Below are 15,786 nucleotides of genomic sequence, written 5' to 3'. Positions count from 1 at the left end.
TTTTGTAAATAATAAAAAAAAATATATTCTTATTTTTTTAAACTAACCATCAGGCCACTTCACTGCAGGGGTAGGCAGAGAGAATAGAACACAACGCTACTCTATCTTTGCAAATATTCCTCGCTTCCTCCACATTCATATGTACATCTCCTCAAACATAACCGGCGATTATTTCGACTCCCAATTGCTTTCAAGTATTTGACATACCTGATCATGCCAAGTATTTCTCGGTCTTCCTCTACTCCTTTTCCAACTACCTACATTCGCCTCACTCACTCATTCGTTCCACATATATGTAGTGTCATACGATTTATCAAATTATTATTTATTTATTTATTTAAACTTCATGTACAGAAAATAAATAAGTACATTGGCGGGCTTATTGGTAAAAAGCAATATCTTCCAACCAACCAAAATTACGTTCTAAATACATTTTTATGTGGTCTCTGCTAAAAGCTTACTCGAATATACCATCGATACTGCTGCGAATTCGCACATGAGGTGACGTATGAATTATATAATATTTATATTAGTCGACCGGGCTCACCACATTTGGCGACCGGGCTCACCACATTTGGCGACCGGGCTCACCACATTTGGCGACCGGGGTCACCACATTTGGCGACCGGGCTCCCCACATTTGGCGACCGGGCTCACCACATTTGGCGACCGGGCTCACCACATTTGGCGACCGGGCTCCCCACATTTGGCGACCGGGCTCACCACATTTGGCGACCGGGCTCCCCACATTAGGCGCCCGCGCCACAGTTTGCCCACCCCTGACGCCGCGGATGTTGTTATTCTGTCATCTTTATACTTTCCGACTCTTGGAGTACCGTCACACCGCGTGCACGTAATAATGCCCCCCGGCACTATTTCGAAATGGCATCGCTCGCGTCGTCGAGGGGATGACTCGGGGGGGCTCGGGGGGGCTCGGGGGGCGGCCCAGGGGACCCCCGAGAGGGGAGGGCTGCAGTAATGCGATTTCAGCCCTCTTCATGCTGCGGCGGAAGGATGCAGTTATGAAGTCTGTGATTCTTCCGCTGGATTGGCGGAAGGAAGCTACGCGTGAAAGGGAGCTGAATTTTACAATCTTTACAATATACCATGCACTAAAAAAGAAATATTTCTACATTATATGTTTTTTTAGGTGGTAATTGCATTTTTTTTTACCTTGCTTATTATGTCCGCCTCTGTAGTGTAAAGGTGGAGACTGACCGGAGCATTTCGTCGTAACATAACGTCGTAACATCGCTCGCGGCGAGCATCAGCGAGCATCCGAAACTATGGATGGAGCGCTCGGCTCGGTGTACAGACTGCCTGAATGCTCGCATCGTAACGTGTTACGTTACGATGAAATGCTCCGGTCAGCCTCCGCCTTAATGGTCAGCACGCTCGGCTACCGTACTGGAGGTCCCGGGTTCGATTCCCATGGGGGGGGTCAAATAAATATAAGTGATTTTCTCACTCTAATATTTATTTAATATTACCCTGGACTGGTACCTGAAGCGGATGGCTGATCACATTTCCTTGATGCAGTGCCCTATGCACCATCGGGTGAGGATAAGGGTTAGGAGAAGATTATGTACAAGATTTATAGATCATTAAGTGTATTTTTGCTTCTTCTTATTTAAATAAATATGTTTTATTTTTATCGGTGTTGGGAAAAGGAGGGATAATCTAGTGTGGGTCTATCAGGAACTTCTCAGCATTTTATAACTAAAATGTAACTTGTTTTAAAATCACTATAAATATTTTATTTTAGCTTAATTAGAATATCTACTGGTTTCGAAGCTAACCGGTTCTTTATCACGACTGATTAATACTGATTAAGGCTTCGAATAAAAATTACATTTTAAATTAATGTTTTACCTAGTAAATACCACTTTTTCTTAAAATTTACTGTGACGCGTGTTTCGATGCATTCCGCATCATTTTCAAACACCGTATGTGAAGCTAATTCTAAATTTTAGAGTTGGGTCCTTGGGACGTTGGAGGTTGAAGAGGGGGTAGTAGCTGTTTCTTATTTTTATTTATTTATTTAATTTTTTTCTCTTTTTTTTATCAGTGGGATCATAGACAATAGGGGGGGGGCTTTAGTCACTGTCATATTGTTAATTATGGGTATAATTTGTATTGTTTCATAATGTTGCAGTTTATGGCTTTTCGTGTGAATTATTTTTAGGATTTCTACGTTATTGTGGTTAAATTTGTGATCATTATCTATTAAATGGTTAGCGAATTCCGAAAAATTATTATTTCTCAAACATAATTCATGTTCCCTGATTCTTGTTTTGAATTTTCTGGAAGTCATACCAATATACGAACTTCCACATTCGCAGTTTAATTTATATATGCCACTATTGTCTAATATATTTAATTTATTGTTTCGGCATTAACTTTGTGGTAAGACATATTATAATGATTAAAGAAAACACTTCGTTTTTTACCACTTGAGTTTTATTATAGACTACATGTTTCAGAAGTTAAACTTCCATCATTCAGGTCTGTATAATAACTAAAATATAAAATATAAAATTGTTCTAAAAATAAGGAGAGGGGAAAGTAAGGGGAAGGGGTTAGTCAAGGAACGGAGTTTGAAAACAAAGAAAAAATGGAAAGCAATGGCGAAGAATTTTGAAACAATATATTATTTAATAAATTATTATTAGAATTCAGGTTTTTTTTGTATTTCTAAATTTTCAAGATAATTCATAATTTGGCCTTTATATGGAACAAGGTGTAATAAATATTAATTTATGAGAGTGAAATGAGTGATTAGTATCTATTATATGATTTGCGAATTCCGAAAAATAATTACTAACAAGACCGCTACGATGTTCTTTAATCCTAATCTTTAAATTTCTCGCAGTTTGGCTAATATATTTTTTATCACAATCTCCACACGAAATTTCATAAACACCACTTTTTTGTAAAAAATCAATTTTAGATTTTGAGTTATCGAGGATTTTATGTAAATTATTATTTGTATAATATGCAGGTTGGATATGGGAGGGTAAGATTTTCGAAATATTTTTAGTTATTGAACCCGTATATAAAATTTTTCGCCAAGATTTATTTTTGATTGAATCATTATTAGGAGCTGAATATATGTATTTTTTTGTTAAATTAAACTCAAGTGGTAAAAAACGAAGTGTTTTCTTTAATCATTGTCTAATATATTTTCAGGATTACTTTGTGTTCTAAAAATTGTCGTCCTCACCTCATGATATCCTCAAAAATCACGATTACTCGATAAATGGCGACTACTTATTTTTCGCAGAAAGAGTTCGAAAGCTGATGTCCGACGATGTGCTGGCTTCCATGTGTGGAAGTGAAGAAGGCCCACAGAAGTTTCCAGAACCTTCGAGACCAGAACAGAAAACTGTTTCACCCAAAGACTACATTCAGAATGCACCACCTCCTCCAGTCATTACTCCAAGTAAGTCAAATTCTTTATTTTCCAATTGTACTACTACTACTATTACTACCATCACGCCGTTTCTATGCAGGGGTAGGCAGAGAGGGTCGAACGCTGCACTCTTGCCCTGACATACACTCCTAGTATCCTTCATGTCCATACATCTAGTCATACATGTCCTCCGATTACGTAGACCTATGACTTTTTTCTTCCCGTCCTCAGCCAGGATTATGCGTAAAGCCTTTTATTTCCATTATAAATAATCACTAAATCCAGCCAAAGGGAAGAAAGTAGACTGAACGACGCGCGACGTTGAAATTCGTTCTCTTAGAGGAATGTGTGGTAAAAAACAGAATCATTTAAAAATCTTTTTCTTCATATTATTGATAATCACTCAAGCCAGCCAAAGGGGTGAAAGTAGGCTGAACGACGTTGAAATGCGGTCTCTCAGATGAATGTGCGGTAAAAAACATTAACAGAATAATTTGTAAAGCTTTTTCTTTCCGTCATGAATAATTCTGTCTCCCGACCGTTTCTTTTGGTATGTGTGTAACGGGAATCCACAAGGGCACACTCCGGCTGTCCAAACTTAAAACACAGTAAGGGACATTTTTTTGTAGTATATTTTTTTTGCATTTTTGGACTAAGTAGAATCTACTTAGTCCAAAAATGCAAAAAAAACGTACTGCAAAAAAAAATTATTTTACTGTGTTTTGAGTTTGGACAGCCGACTCGCTCCTAGAGCCTGACGACCCCACTTGACTCCCGCGCGCACAATGCCGTATCCCGGCTAACGGGAGCATTCGGGATGGGGCAACTTTTAGACACTGGATAATATGGACCTTTATTTTTTCCTTTTCACTCGCCATCTTCCTCATACTCTCGTGTTTTTATTTCCAGTTTAATTTGGCAAATTGAGCGCCTTCATAAATGTGCGCGTACGTTTTTTGTCATGGATAATTGCATGAAAGAACTGAAAGATTTAAATATTTATTTTTATATGAATAATTGCCTGAAAGAACTGGAAGTTTAAATGTTTATTTTTATATGAATAATTGCCTGAAAGAACTGGAAGTTTAAATGTTTATTTTTATATGAATAATTGCCTGAAAGAACTGGAAGTTTAAATGTTTATTTTTATATGAATAATTGCCTGAAAGAACTGAAAGATTTAAATGTTTATTTTTATATGAATAATTGTCTGAAAGAACTGAAAGATTTAAATGTTTTTTTTTTATACGAATAATTGCATGAAAGATCTGGAAGTTTCAAATGTTTATTTTTACTTGGATAATTGCCTGAAAGAACTGGAAGTTTAAATGTTTATTTTTACTGGTATATTTGCATGAAAGAACTAAAAGATTCAAATGTTTATTTTTATATGAATAATTGTCTGAAAGAACTGAAAGATTTATATGTTTTTTTTTATACGAATAATTGCATGAGAGATCTGGAAGTTTCAAATGTTTATTTTTACTTGGATAATTGCCTGAAAGAACTGAAAGATTCGAATTTTTATTTTTATACGAATAATTGCATGCAAGAACTGAAATATTCAAATGTTTATTTTTACTTGGATAGTTGCATGGGAGAACTAAAAGATTGAGATGTTTATTTTTACTTGGATAATTGCATGGGAGAACTGAAAGATTCAAATGTTTATTTTTACTTGGATAATTGCATGAAAGAACTGAAAGAGGTAAATGTTTATTTTGACATGGATAATTTCATGAAGATTTATATGAGTATTTTTAATTGGATGAAAGAACTGAAATATTTAAATGTTTATTTTTTTGGATAATTGCATAAAAGAACTGAAATAATGAAATGTTTATCTTTATATGGATAATTTTATATAGATAATTGCATGAAAGAACTAAAAGATTGAAATGTTTATTTTTACATGGATTATTTTATATAGATAATTGCATGAAAGAACTGAAAGATTGAAATGTTTATTTTTACATGGATTATTTTATATAGATAATTGCATGAAAGAACTGAAAGATTGAAATGTTTATTTTTACATGGATTATTTTATATAGATAATTGCATGAAAGAACTGAAAGAGGAAATGTTTATTTTGACATGGATAATTTCATGAAGATTTATATGAGTATTTTTAATTGGATGAAAGAACTGAAATATTTAAATGTTTATTTTTTTGGATAATTGCATAAAAGAACTGAAATAATTAAATGTTTATCTTTATATGGATAATTTTATATAGATAATTGCATGAAAGAACTGAAAGATTGAAATGTTTATTTTTACATGGATTATTTTATATAGATAATTGCATGAAAGAACTGAAAGATTCAAATTTTTATTTTTAAATGGATTATTTGATATGGATGAGAGAACTGAATTTTTTTTTAACATGGATTAATTTATACGGATAATTGTATAAAGTAATTGAAATATTTATGCATGAATGTGAAAGAGTCGAAGAAAGTTTGCTAAGACTGAGTGGTATGGCGTTCTAATCTCTTTGCCTGCTCAATTATTTGACCACCACAACTAGTTTACATCTTACTGGATTTCTACTCATTGTAAGACTTTTAAAGAAATCTGTGTCTTTCAAAACTGATTAAAGTATTCGTCTCTCTTTTAGTTCCAAGTTTCTATGTATCCATATCAAATCGGGTCCTATCATGTACTAGCAGCATTCGCCATACTCGTCTTTCTTGGTCGTCCACTCTATTCCAGCGGACACCTACACACGCACAATCCCATGTACACCCTCGACACCCACCACTACACGCTCAGGCATTAGTATCGATCACCAGAACACCGACAACTCACACTTTCCCGACCGAATCCACCCCCTAAAAGGAAAAACAGCGCTGGCACTTTGTAAATTCTGCATTTCCAACACCCTGCTATGAAAAATCACGCTACAAACGTAACGGACCTTTTTGCTCGAGTGTAAATTTTGCTAGATCATGTTTACGTTCGATGTAAACCTGCCCTCTTTTGCTCGTGACAAAGCTCCAAAGGCACTTAGTCAAAAACGTTTTTGGTCTCATTTTATCGTCGTACAGTTTCTTTGTCTTTTTTCTTAGGCGCCGCTATTTTCGCTGCAGATTTTCTCGGTTTTTTTTCAACGGTGGCTATACAAACCTCATCCGATCTTCAGTTTCCCCCCTGCTACGTGTTTTCTTGTCCGCCCCCACCCCCCGCCCGCCCTCAGCGGGCTGCCAGGTATATAAGGGACCCCTCTGTACATAATGTAAGCACCCTATGTGTGCACGGATGGTAGTGGCACATAGCGCGAAGATCTTTTGGGTTTATGTACACAACACTGGCGAAAGAGTCCTGCGCCGATGCGATATGTGAATCGTTTAGTTAAAATCTTTGAATTAATAAGGCAAACTAGCGCATCAGACATTGAGGTACATACATTTGTTTTAAAATGCCATAACTAGGCGAAACATTTGTTATAATGCCAGATATGTATAAGTATACATAAATATAATATCAGAGAAATAAAGAGTCTTTTTATTTCTCAAAATAATATATGAATATGATCCACAAAGTTAATGCTTTCAATATTCAGAACGAAACATTTGTCACAAAATTTATTTTTTATGTGTTTTTTAACAATAAAATACAACTTAGTAGAGTAAAAAAATCAGTTTTCCATTTAACTTTTTATATATGCGTACATAGATCCTAAACCTTCATTATGGGTAGGTTTATACGACAATGTATTGCACTTTTTCGTAGTATTCGCTTTTCTTATAACAACTTACTTATCGATATTTACCATAATATAACTATACATAGAGAGAAAAGTAAAGTATTTTTTGGTTGGTTCTAAGATATTGCTTTTTAGCAATAAGCCCGCCAATGTACTTACTTATTTTCTGTATATGAAGTTTAAATAAATAAATAAAGCATATTTATGAGGCGAATGTTGTTGGTAATAGAAGCAGAGTAAGATCCGAGAAAAACTAGGAACGATCAAGTTTTTCAAATACTTGGGTGTGGTCAGGTCAGAAGTCGGCGGGTATGTAGGAGAGGCGAAGATTGTTTGCAAAAACAGATTGGTGTGGTTTTCTAGTCTCTCTACCTACCTCAGCGGTATATTATATTTAATATTACAGCCTATATAACAAAATTGCAGAGCTCTGTTCGAGTTTTTTGTATTAATATTAGAAATAGAGAAAAAATTATGCATTACAAAGTTTCATAGCCTATGCCTACTCGTGAGTGGATTTACGCTTTATGTTTAAAGTTACTATAATTTCATGTAATTCATGAGTGAAAATTCTATATATGGGGCGTATCCCTTTATGTATCTGCTTTATAGAGCAGTAATAGTAGTAGTGTGGATGTCATTCGTTACCAACTTACTCTAACAACGTTTTTACGAAAGCGAATTTTGCGAAGAAGGAAAGAATGTAAGGCTGAGATAAGCATTATCGATAAAATTAAGAAAGGTGTGTTGAGATGGTTTGGACATGTGGAACGTATGAGTGAAGATAGAACGGTTAAACAAATTTATGAGGCGAAGGTAGTTGAAAAAAAAAGCAGAGGACGACCGAGGAAAACTTGGCACAATCAGGTATGTCAAATACTTAAAAGCGGCCGGGTCAGGAGTCGTAATAATCGTCGGGTATGTATGAGGAGATGCATGAATGTAGAAGAGGCAAAGAATGTTTGCAAAGACAGAGTGGTGTGGCGTTCGATTCTCTCTGCCTACCCCTGCGGGGAAGCGGCGTGATGGTTAGTTAGTTTTTAGTTAATTTTGCGAAAGAATATGATGAATGAAAATTAAAATTAAATAATAATCACAATTTATAAAATGCATCGGCGCACAGTCCTCCGGAGTTGGCGTGGCGGCCGACGCCCGTAGGTGTGTTCGCGCCGCGCGCCCGGCCTTCACGCCCGCGCCCGTCGCTAGGCAACCCCCCCCACCCGACACCACCCACCCCACCCCACGCCACCCCACCCGACACCACCCGCCCCAACCCTTGCCCGACCCCCGTGCCAATGCGCGACAACCGAGCCGGCAGAGAGCGGCTTTTTTTTCTTTTCTTTTTTTATCCTTGGTTATTTACAATCGCTTCGATATTTTTTTGTTTGTAAACTATGTCTGTGTTTATTCAACGGTGTTTTGTTTATTTTTATTTATTTATCGATTAATTTACATTGTGACTTTTTCGTGAGATGTCACTATTTATACTGTTTTTAAAACAAAGTTTAAAGCAAAGTTACACAGAGTAAAAAAGTTTTATTTTTATTACAATTTTTGCTTATAATTAAAATGTAACTTTGTTTTTAAATCACTTTTAATATTTTATTATAACTTAATTATAATGTCTACTGGTTTCGAAGCTAACCGCTTCTTTATCAAGACTGATGAATCAGTCTTGATAAAGAATCGATAATCTTCGAAATTATAATTAAGTTATAATAAAATATTTATTTTGATTTTAAAACAAACTAACATTTTAATTATATGTTTTTTTAATGAAAATTCAAACAATTTTTTTTAATGGGGAAGAAAATTTTTGTATTTTTTCCTGTTCTGCATCTACATATCAACTATTCCAATATGTATTTAAAATTTTCTCGCATATCAATTTCTTTGCCAAACTTAAGGGAAATCGATTGTCAACAGAGAAATTCATCATTGTGCACGTAATAAAATACATGTGGAGCCGATAAACACAACTAAGTTTGGAGTTGAAATCTTGACATATCGCTCACTCCTTTCAAGAACGTCATAAATCAAAAATTGTCAATTTTCAGTTGTGCATGTTTTCGGAATGCCCAGAAAATGTACTATATCCCAGCAAAAGAGGCATATTTTTAACTTAATATTTACCCGCTATTGGGCTGAAAATGTTGTTTTTGCATTTTGAAGAAAAGGTATTGTGGTATTATTTTTATAAATAAATTAAATATTTTTCAAATGTAGAAAAAACCTTCAGGTTTTACCTAAAAAGATCTGTTGCACAGTAAAAAGTTCAATAAGTGGGTTGATATTTATTTTTAATACATTGTGTTATATTTTTAAACTTTAAAATCGTTCTCCTGAAAAATCAAGTATTTTGATTTATGACGTTCTTGAAAGGAGTGAGCGATATATTGCCTTTATCCAAACTAACCAGCTGCCTGACATGTTATATAAAATAGAACCCAGGCAGGGATCCAAAATGAATGAACTGAAAAAATACTTTATTGAAAGATATCTGTGTTAGTGATTGGTTATATTTTCTTATTTGTTTCTTTCAAACATGCTTCGTACCTTATGTTTTTTTTATATGCATATTTACTATACCCACGAATTGTTTTACATTTTATATTTTGCCCTGTGTTAGTTTCGTTTAATTTTTAATCCTTCGTTTTTAAACTTGCTTATTTGTATTTTAGTCTTGTTAACCTTAATCCCATGTCCCAAAATGAGTAATAACAATTATTCGTCGGGTATGTAATATTTTGTTTCATAAATCGATTATGTACAACATTTTGAGTGTGTCCAAATATTTGTTCCCAAATCTGTATTATCTCCAATTAGGAGTTTTTTTTACATAATCTTTGATATCTCAACATAGATGAAGAAGAAAGAATATGGAAGTCTGGACATTATAGCGCTTACGGTAAACAGGGTTTTCGCTCGTAAGCCCTGTAAATGCCCAGACTTGCATATTCTTTCTTCTTCTATGTTGAGATGTCACAAAATAATGTAATAAATCAATTCTGGAGATCCTCACCAAAAAGTTATATTTTCAATATTGCACAAAAATCCTTTAAATGCAAAATACTTGATTTTCATGGTAAAATTCAATCATTATCGGAACCTTATATGTATATATATATATATATATGTATATGTTTATATTTATACATATATATATATATATATATATATATATATATATATATATATATATATATATATATATATATATATATATATATATATATATATATATATATATATATATATATATATATATATATATATATATATATATTTATATATATTTATATATAAATATTTATATATATATATGTGTGTGTGTGTGTGTGTAATGTGTTTTAAAAATAATGAATTATACTCCGTTAGTAAGGTTCCGATAATGATTGAATTTTACCATGAAAATCGAGTTAAAAAAGTCGAGTAAAAAACCGCCATTCAATTGGCCGGGAATGGGCTATTAGCCTGTGTATAAATAAACCGGGAATTGAATCGGGAATGTAAGGGAATGTATGGCCGCGGTAGGTAGCGTGGAGGGTCCCGGTTCCCGGCACAAAGAATGGTGAGTGACGTCACGGGAACACTCTCCCGTCGATATTGGCCGGAGAACGGAGGATGTGAAGATCGAACTCGTATGTGAATGGGACTTGTATTGAACCCATACAAAATTAAATGGGGCTGCCAACAATGCCATAAAACATATCGCTCATTTCAAAATAAAGCCATCTTTTGAGCAAAACAAAACGTAAATATCGTAGTCATACAGGAGAAAGTGACCAAGTGTATTTTTTTACAAAAACTATTATTCGACTATTTGATATCTTACTAGCTTAATATTGCCCTGAAAAATCTCAAAGGATTTTAAACTTGGAAGTATAATATATTGACTTGTTAAAAATGACTAACTGCAAATGAGTTTAAATGTTCTGACTTTTATAATTATACCAGCTTTTCTTTGCTCTTCGAGAATATTTAAAATGGAGTGAACAGTTGCATTGCTCTGTTAATTGAAAAAATATTCTATCTTTTTTTTATACAGAATTTTTTAGTCATACAGGAGAAAGTGACCAAGTGCATTTTTTACAAAAATGTGATTATTGACTATTTGATATCTTACTAGCTTAATATTGCCCTGAAAAAAAAACCCAAAGGATTTTAAACTTGGAAGTATAATATATTGACTTGTTTAAAATGACTAACTGCATCGATGTATATTTTCTTGCCAAGCAAAAGTGATTTAAATGGCCCTCCTGAACTTTTTTTAGTTTTGTTAGTTGGTCACTTTCTCTCCTGTACGATTACGATATATAAAACCTGTTTTTTTTAGTGTATCTAAATACTTGTTCACAGATCTGGATTATCTCCACTTAGAGGTTTAATTTTATATATTTTGGATATCTCTTTTTATTTAAAGGAAAAACCCGCAAAGTGTCTATTTTGGATGCTTGTCTGCAGGTAGTATAGTAAGGATAGGGAAGATAAATGTAAAAAGTACATCACAAACACCCAGACCAATTGAAAACGAATCTTTCTTGAATTTATTTTGCGATTTGCGGGAATTGAACCCGCGAATACAGTTTCGCAGTCGAGCGTCTACCCAACTACGCCACGGCGCCTGTCAAGAATATGGAAGTCTGGATATTTACATGGCTTACGACCTGTCATAGGATATATTTAATGAGCATTTTACACACTGCAACATTCACCAATTCTACCCATGATTGATAACCATACTACTCAGTACTGTGTTTGTCAATCACGGGTAGAATGTTAAATGTTACATGTGTATAAGTTAATCACTCTAACCAGCATACGGCAGATCGTAAGCCTTGTAAATACCCATAATTCCATATTCTTCTCCATCTATATTGAGATGTCTATATTATGTTCGCGTTCTATCGTGTCAAATCACCATTTTTTCTCTAAAATTCCAAACTATATTGAATAATCTGGACAATTTCCATGATTGTTAAACGTAATAAAAAACAGTCCAATTCGATTTGATTACATCAATTATCATACATAAATTTTAATTGGATAGTTACTCAAAGCAATACATATGAAAATTTCCCTTTTTTTTCGATTATTTTGCCAGTAGTTGTAGTCGAAGCCATTACGCCTTAGGGCGCTTGTGCACTACAGGGAATTTCACTGTCCGGCAGTCCGGTTTATTCGAATAAAAGCGACTAAGTCAGTATGGCGTGATCGAGTTTACGCGCACCGTGATCGCACATCAATCGATCGCACCGATCCGGAAAAAGACGGACAAGTGCACAAGCCAATCATCCGTTTTTTTCATGCTAACCGGACTGCTGGACAGTAAAATTCCGTGTAGTGCACTTGTTCGTCTTTCTCCGGATCGGTGCAATCGATCAGTGTGCGATCACGGCGGGCGTGAGCTCGATCACGCTATACTGACGAAGTCGCTTTTATTTTAATAAACCGGACTGCCGGACAGTAAAATTCCGTGTAGTGCAATTTTACTGTCCAGCAGTCCGGTTACCATGATAAAACGGATGATTAGCTTGTGCTTTTGGCTGTCTTTCTTCGGATCGGTTCGTGATCACGTTGCGCGTATTCGATCACGCTAAACTGTCGTAGTCGATTTGATTTTTTTTAAATGGGCTGCTGGACGATAAAATTCCGCGTAGTGCACAAACGCCCATACTGTTCTTCCAAATTTAACCTGCGTGTTGCGAATGCTGCGGAGAAATGTAAAAAAAATACGAATAAACACAAATTGATGGCGCCGAAATGATAAAGGCACGGTAATAGAAAAAGTAATGACTCCTCAAGGGTAACGAAGGGAGATTTGGAAAAATAAAAATGAAACGGGAATAAATGAAAACCATAACGGAGACGCCGCGTCATAAATCTTTTGACGCCACCGACAGGCTGTCACGAATCCTTTGGAATATATTTCTGATTATAATCTGAGCGATAGCGGTGGATGGCTTCGACGCTATGAGTGCAAGGTGGCTTAGAAATAATGCTCACTTTTAAAAAAAACACATTCTTACAGCCTTGTGTTATATGCTGTGAACATCTAAAAAAAATCTAACTTAAAAACAAATTAAATTAAACTAAAACTTTAAAAAATGTAATCTAAAAAGATTGCAAGGTTCTTGGCGAAACAAGGTGAAGAATAGTACCAATTTTTTATAACCCTTATCCACATCCAAAGATGCATAGGACACTGCTTCATATGAACGCAGTGTTATCTTGATCGTTAGAAAATATGGAAGTTTGGGCATTCACAAGGCTTGACCGTCATACGCTTGGTTTAGTGATAACTTTACACAGGTGAATATATTCACCATTTTACCCATGATTGACAACCGTACTACTCAATATTCGGAAGTGATGTTAAGTCTTGTCATTTTAAGCCTTAAGCTCTGTGAATGCTGAGACTTGATCCATGTTGAGATATAAAAAGAAACATGATGAAACTTGTACGATTTACATAGATTTTTGGAATCATTTCTTCTTCTTTCCATGTTCGCTCCCTAGGTGGAGCATATAGCCAACACGAGACGTCTCCAAGTTACTGTCACGTGCCATCTCCTTGGCTTCCTCCCAGGTCAGTCCGGCGTCTCGAAGTTCTGCTGAGTATAGTCGGTGAATGGTCGTCAGCGGCCTTCCGGGGCGCCGGAATCCTCGGGGTTGGAAGAAGAGACATGAGGGGTTGATGCTCTCAGGTGGCATTCTAAGGACATGTCCCAACCATGTCCACCTTCTCCTCTTCAGGACTTCCAGTATGAGGGGCTGTTGAGTTCTTCTCCTCATATCGTCATTCCTGACGAAGTCATACCAGTTTATACCCAGTATTCGCCTCAGGCACCTATTTTCGAAACTTGCTAGTTGTGGAATAATTTAACTAAATAAAACATTCGTGTTTTCTGGCCACCGATTCCTCCGGCGTTGGTCTCGCTTGATCGGTCGTCATTAGCAATTCATCGGTTAGAGCGGCATGTCATAAAAATGTCAAACGGAACGGCGGCGGGGATGTCGCCGCGGTTACTCGCGCTCAAAGGGTTAAACGGGTATTGCCCTCGCGCCAACCCACCCACTTATCCGCGCGCACAGCGCGCCCGCAAGGGGTTAGATTATTGGCTACTAGATCGGCGTGATAAGACTCGAATGGCTTGCACGCGTTGATTCCTATTACGAAAAAAGCGAGAATTGTCGCCATGACAGAGTGGTGTGGCGTTATATTCTCTGTCTACCACTACGAGAAATCGGCTTAGTGGTTCATTAACTATTTATAAATTTGGAGTTTAATTTGTAAAACTCCGTTTAAATTGATGTATTAAATATTAAAATCAAACACTGATTTTTTGAGCATACTAAATTGTATTTTTTTTGTTGTTAAAAAATACATAAAAAATAAATTGAATGTCAATTTTTTCGCCTTGTTATGGCATTTTCAAACGAATTTTCCCTCCATTTAAGTTTTTGTATGTAAAAAAATCTCATCTACATGATTTTCAAAAAAAAATCAATTACTTGTTTTCAATATCCGCATTTTCCCTCATCTCAATTTTTATTTCAGTCTCTTGAAAAACGTCTAACAGGGGTTTCACTGTTCATATATGATATGATTCATACATAATTTTGGAAGTCTGATACAGCTTCCTCGCAGTTATACGAATGCATCCAACCTTTTGGCAGCTGTTCCCAGTCGACATGCTCTCTCTCGACAGTCAAAAGAATAATTACTCAATACTTAAATATCTTAATAAATTCAAAGGACCAGAAGGAAGGCTCAAAGGCACCGCTGACCCTTGTCGGTACCTCGGAAGGATGTTCGCGATACGTCATGATCCAAATTGCCGACTTGACAGAGTCAATTTCGGCCATCCCTCCGAGGACCGTTTGATCGAAATATGCTCGCGGTTCTGTAATTGCCAGGTGCGGTGATAAAAGAAAGGGTGGTCACAGTATCTGCATTGAGATGTCAGTCAATAAGTCAATATCCGAGATGTTTTCATCCAGGATTCTCTTGTTTAGCTATAGTAGGACTGGCTCAGATGAATCCGCTTGTCGCCGGCGGTTTTTCCAGGTTTTCGGGAGATAATTTTACTAATTTCACCGTCATTTTCCGTGAGTTCTCCAACATAACAACAATAAACTCCCTATAGAAATTTTAAAAAAAATAATTAAAATAAAATAAAATAAAATAAAAATAAGATAAAAATATTTATAAGGTATAAAACTACTTAAGAAAATAAATTATGCCCATTACATATAAATCTTGGAAAAAATATAAAAAATACTATTATACCATTAATTATATAAAACATTAAACCTTGAGTGTATGGTAAGTCCCTCTCCAAGCACAAGAGCTCAGTCTCTTTTTTGGAGAGGCACAGCGAATCTAAAACATTAAGTTTGACATATCGTCTACTCCTTTCAAGAACGTCATAAATCAAAAATCGTCAATTTTCAGTTGTGCATGTTTTCGGAATGCCCAGAAAAAGTAAAAAAAAAACTTTATCCCAGTAAAAGGGCATATTTTAACTTCATATTTACCCGCTACAGGGAAGAAAGTGTTGTTTTTGCATTTTGAAGAAAAGGTATTGTTCAATTATTTTTTTTTAATGTACTAAATATTTTTCAAATGGAGAAAAAACCTTCAGGTATTACCTAAAAA

The 15,786-nt window shown here is 35.3% G+C and overlaps 1 protein-coding gene across 1 annotated transcript in view; it reads left to right on the top strand.

Moving 5' to 3' along the window:
- LOC148311516 (Fanconi anemia group J protein homolog) overlaps positions 1 to 15,786 on the top strand; it is a 128,643-nt gene that overhangs the window by 60,424 nt on the left and 52,433 nt on the right. Inside the window, exon 4 of the mRNA XM_088256507.1 lies at positions 3,284 to 3,442. Coding sequence (XP_088112633.1) covers positions 3,284 to 3,442 — 159 coding nt within the window. The remainder of the gene's footprint in view (positions 1 to 3,283; positions 3,443 to 15,786) is intronic.

The sequence above is a fragment of the Brachycentrus maculatus genome, unplaced genomic scaffold, assembly GCF_059751285.1.
Source record: "Brachycentrus maculatus isolate JH-2025_06_01 unplaced genomic scaffold, ASM5975128v1 h1tg000061l, whole genome shotgun sequence".
Taxonomy (NCBI): domain Eukaryota; kingdom Metazoa; phylum Arthropoda; class Insecta; order Trichoptera; family Brachycentridae; genus Brachycentrus; species Brachycentrus maculatus.
The sequence above is the reverse complement of the archived record's forward strand: the minus strand, read 5'-3'. Positions and strand labels throughout refer to the sequence as shown.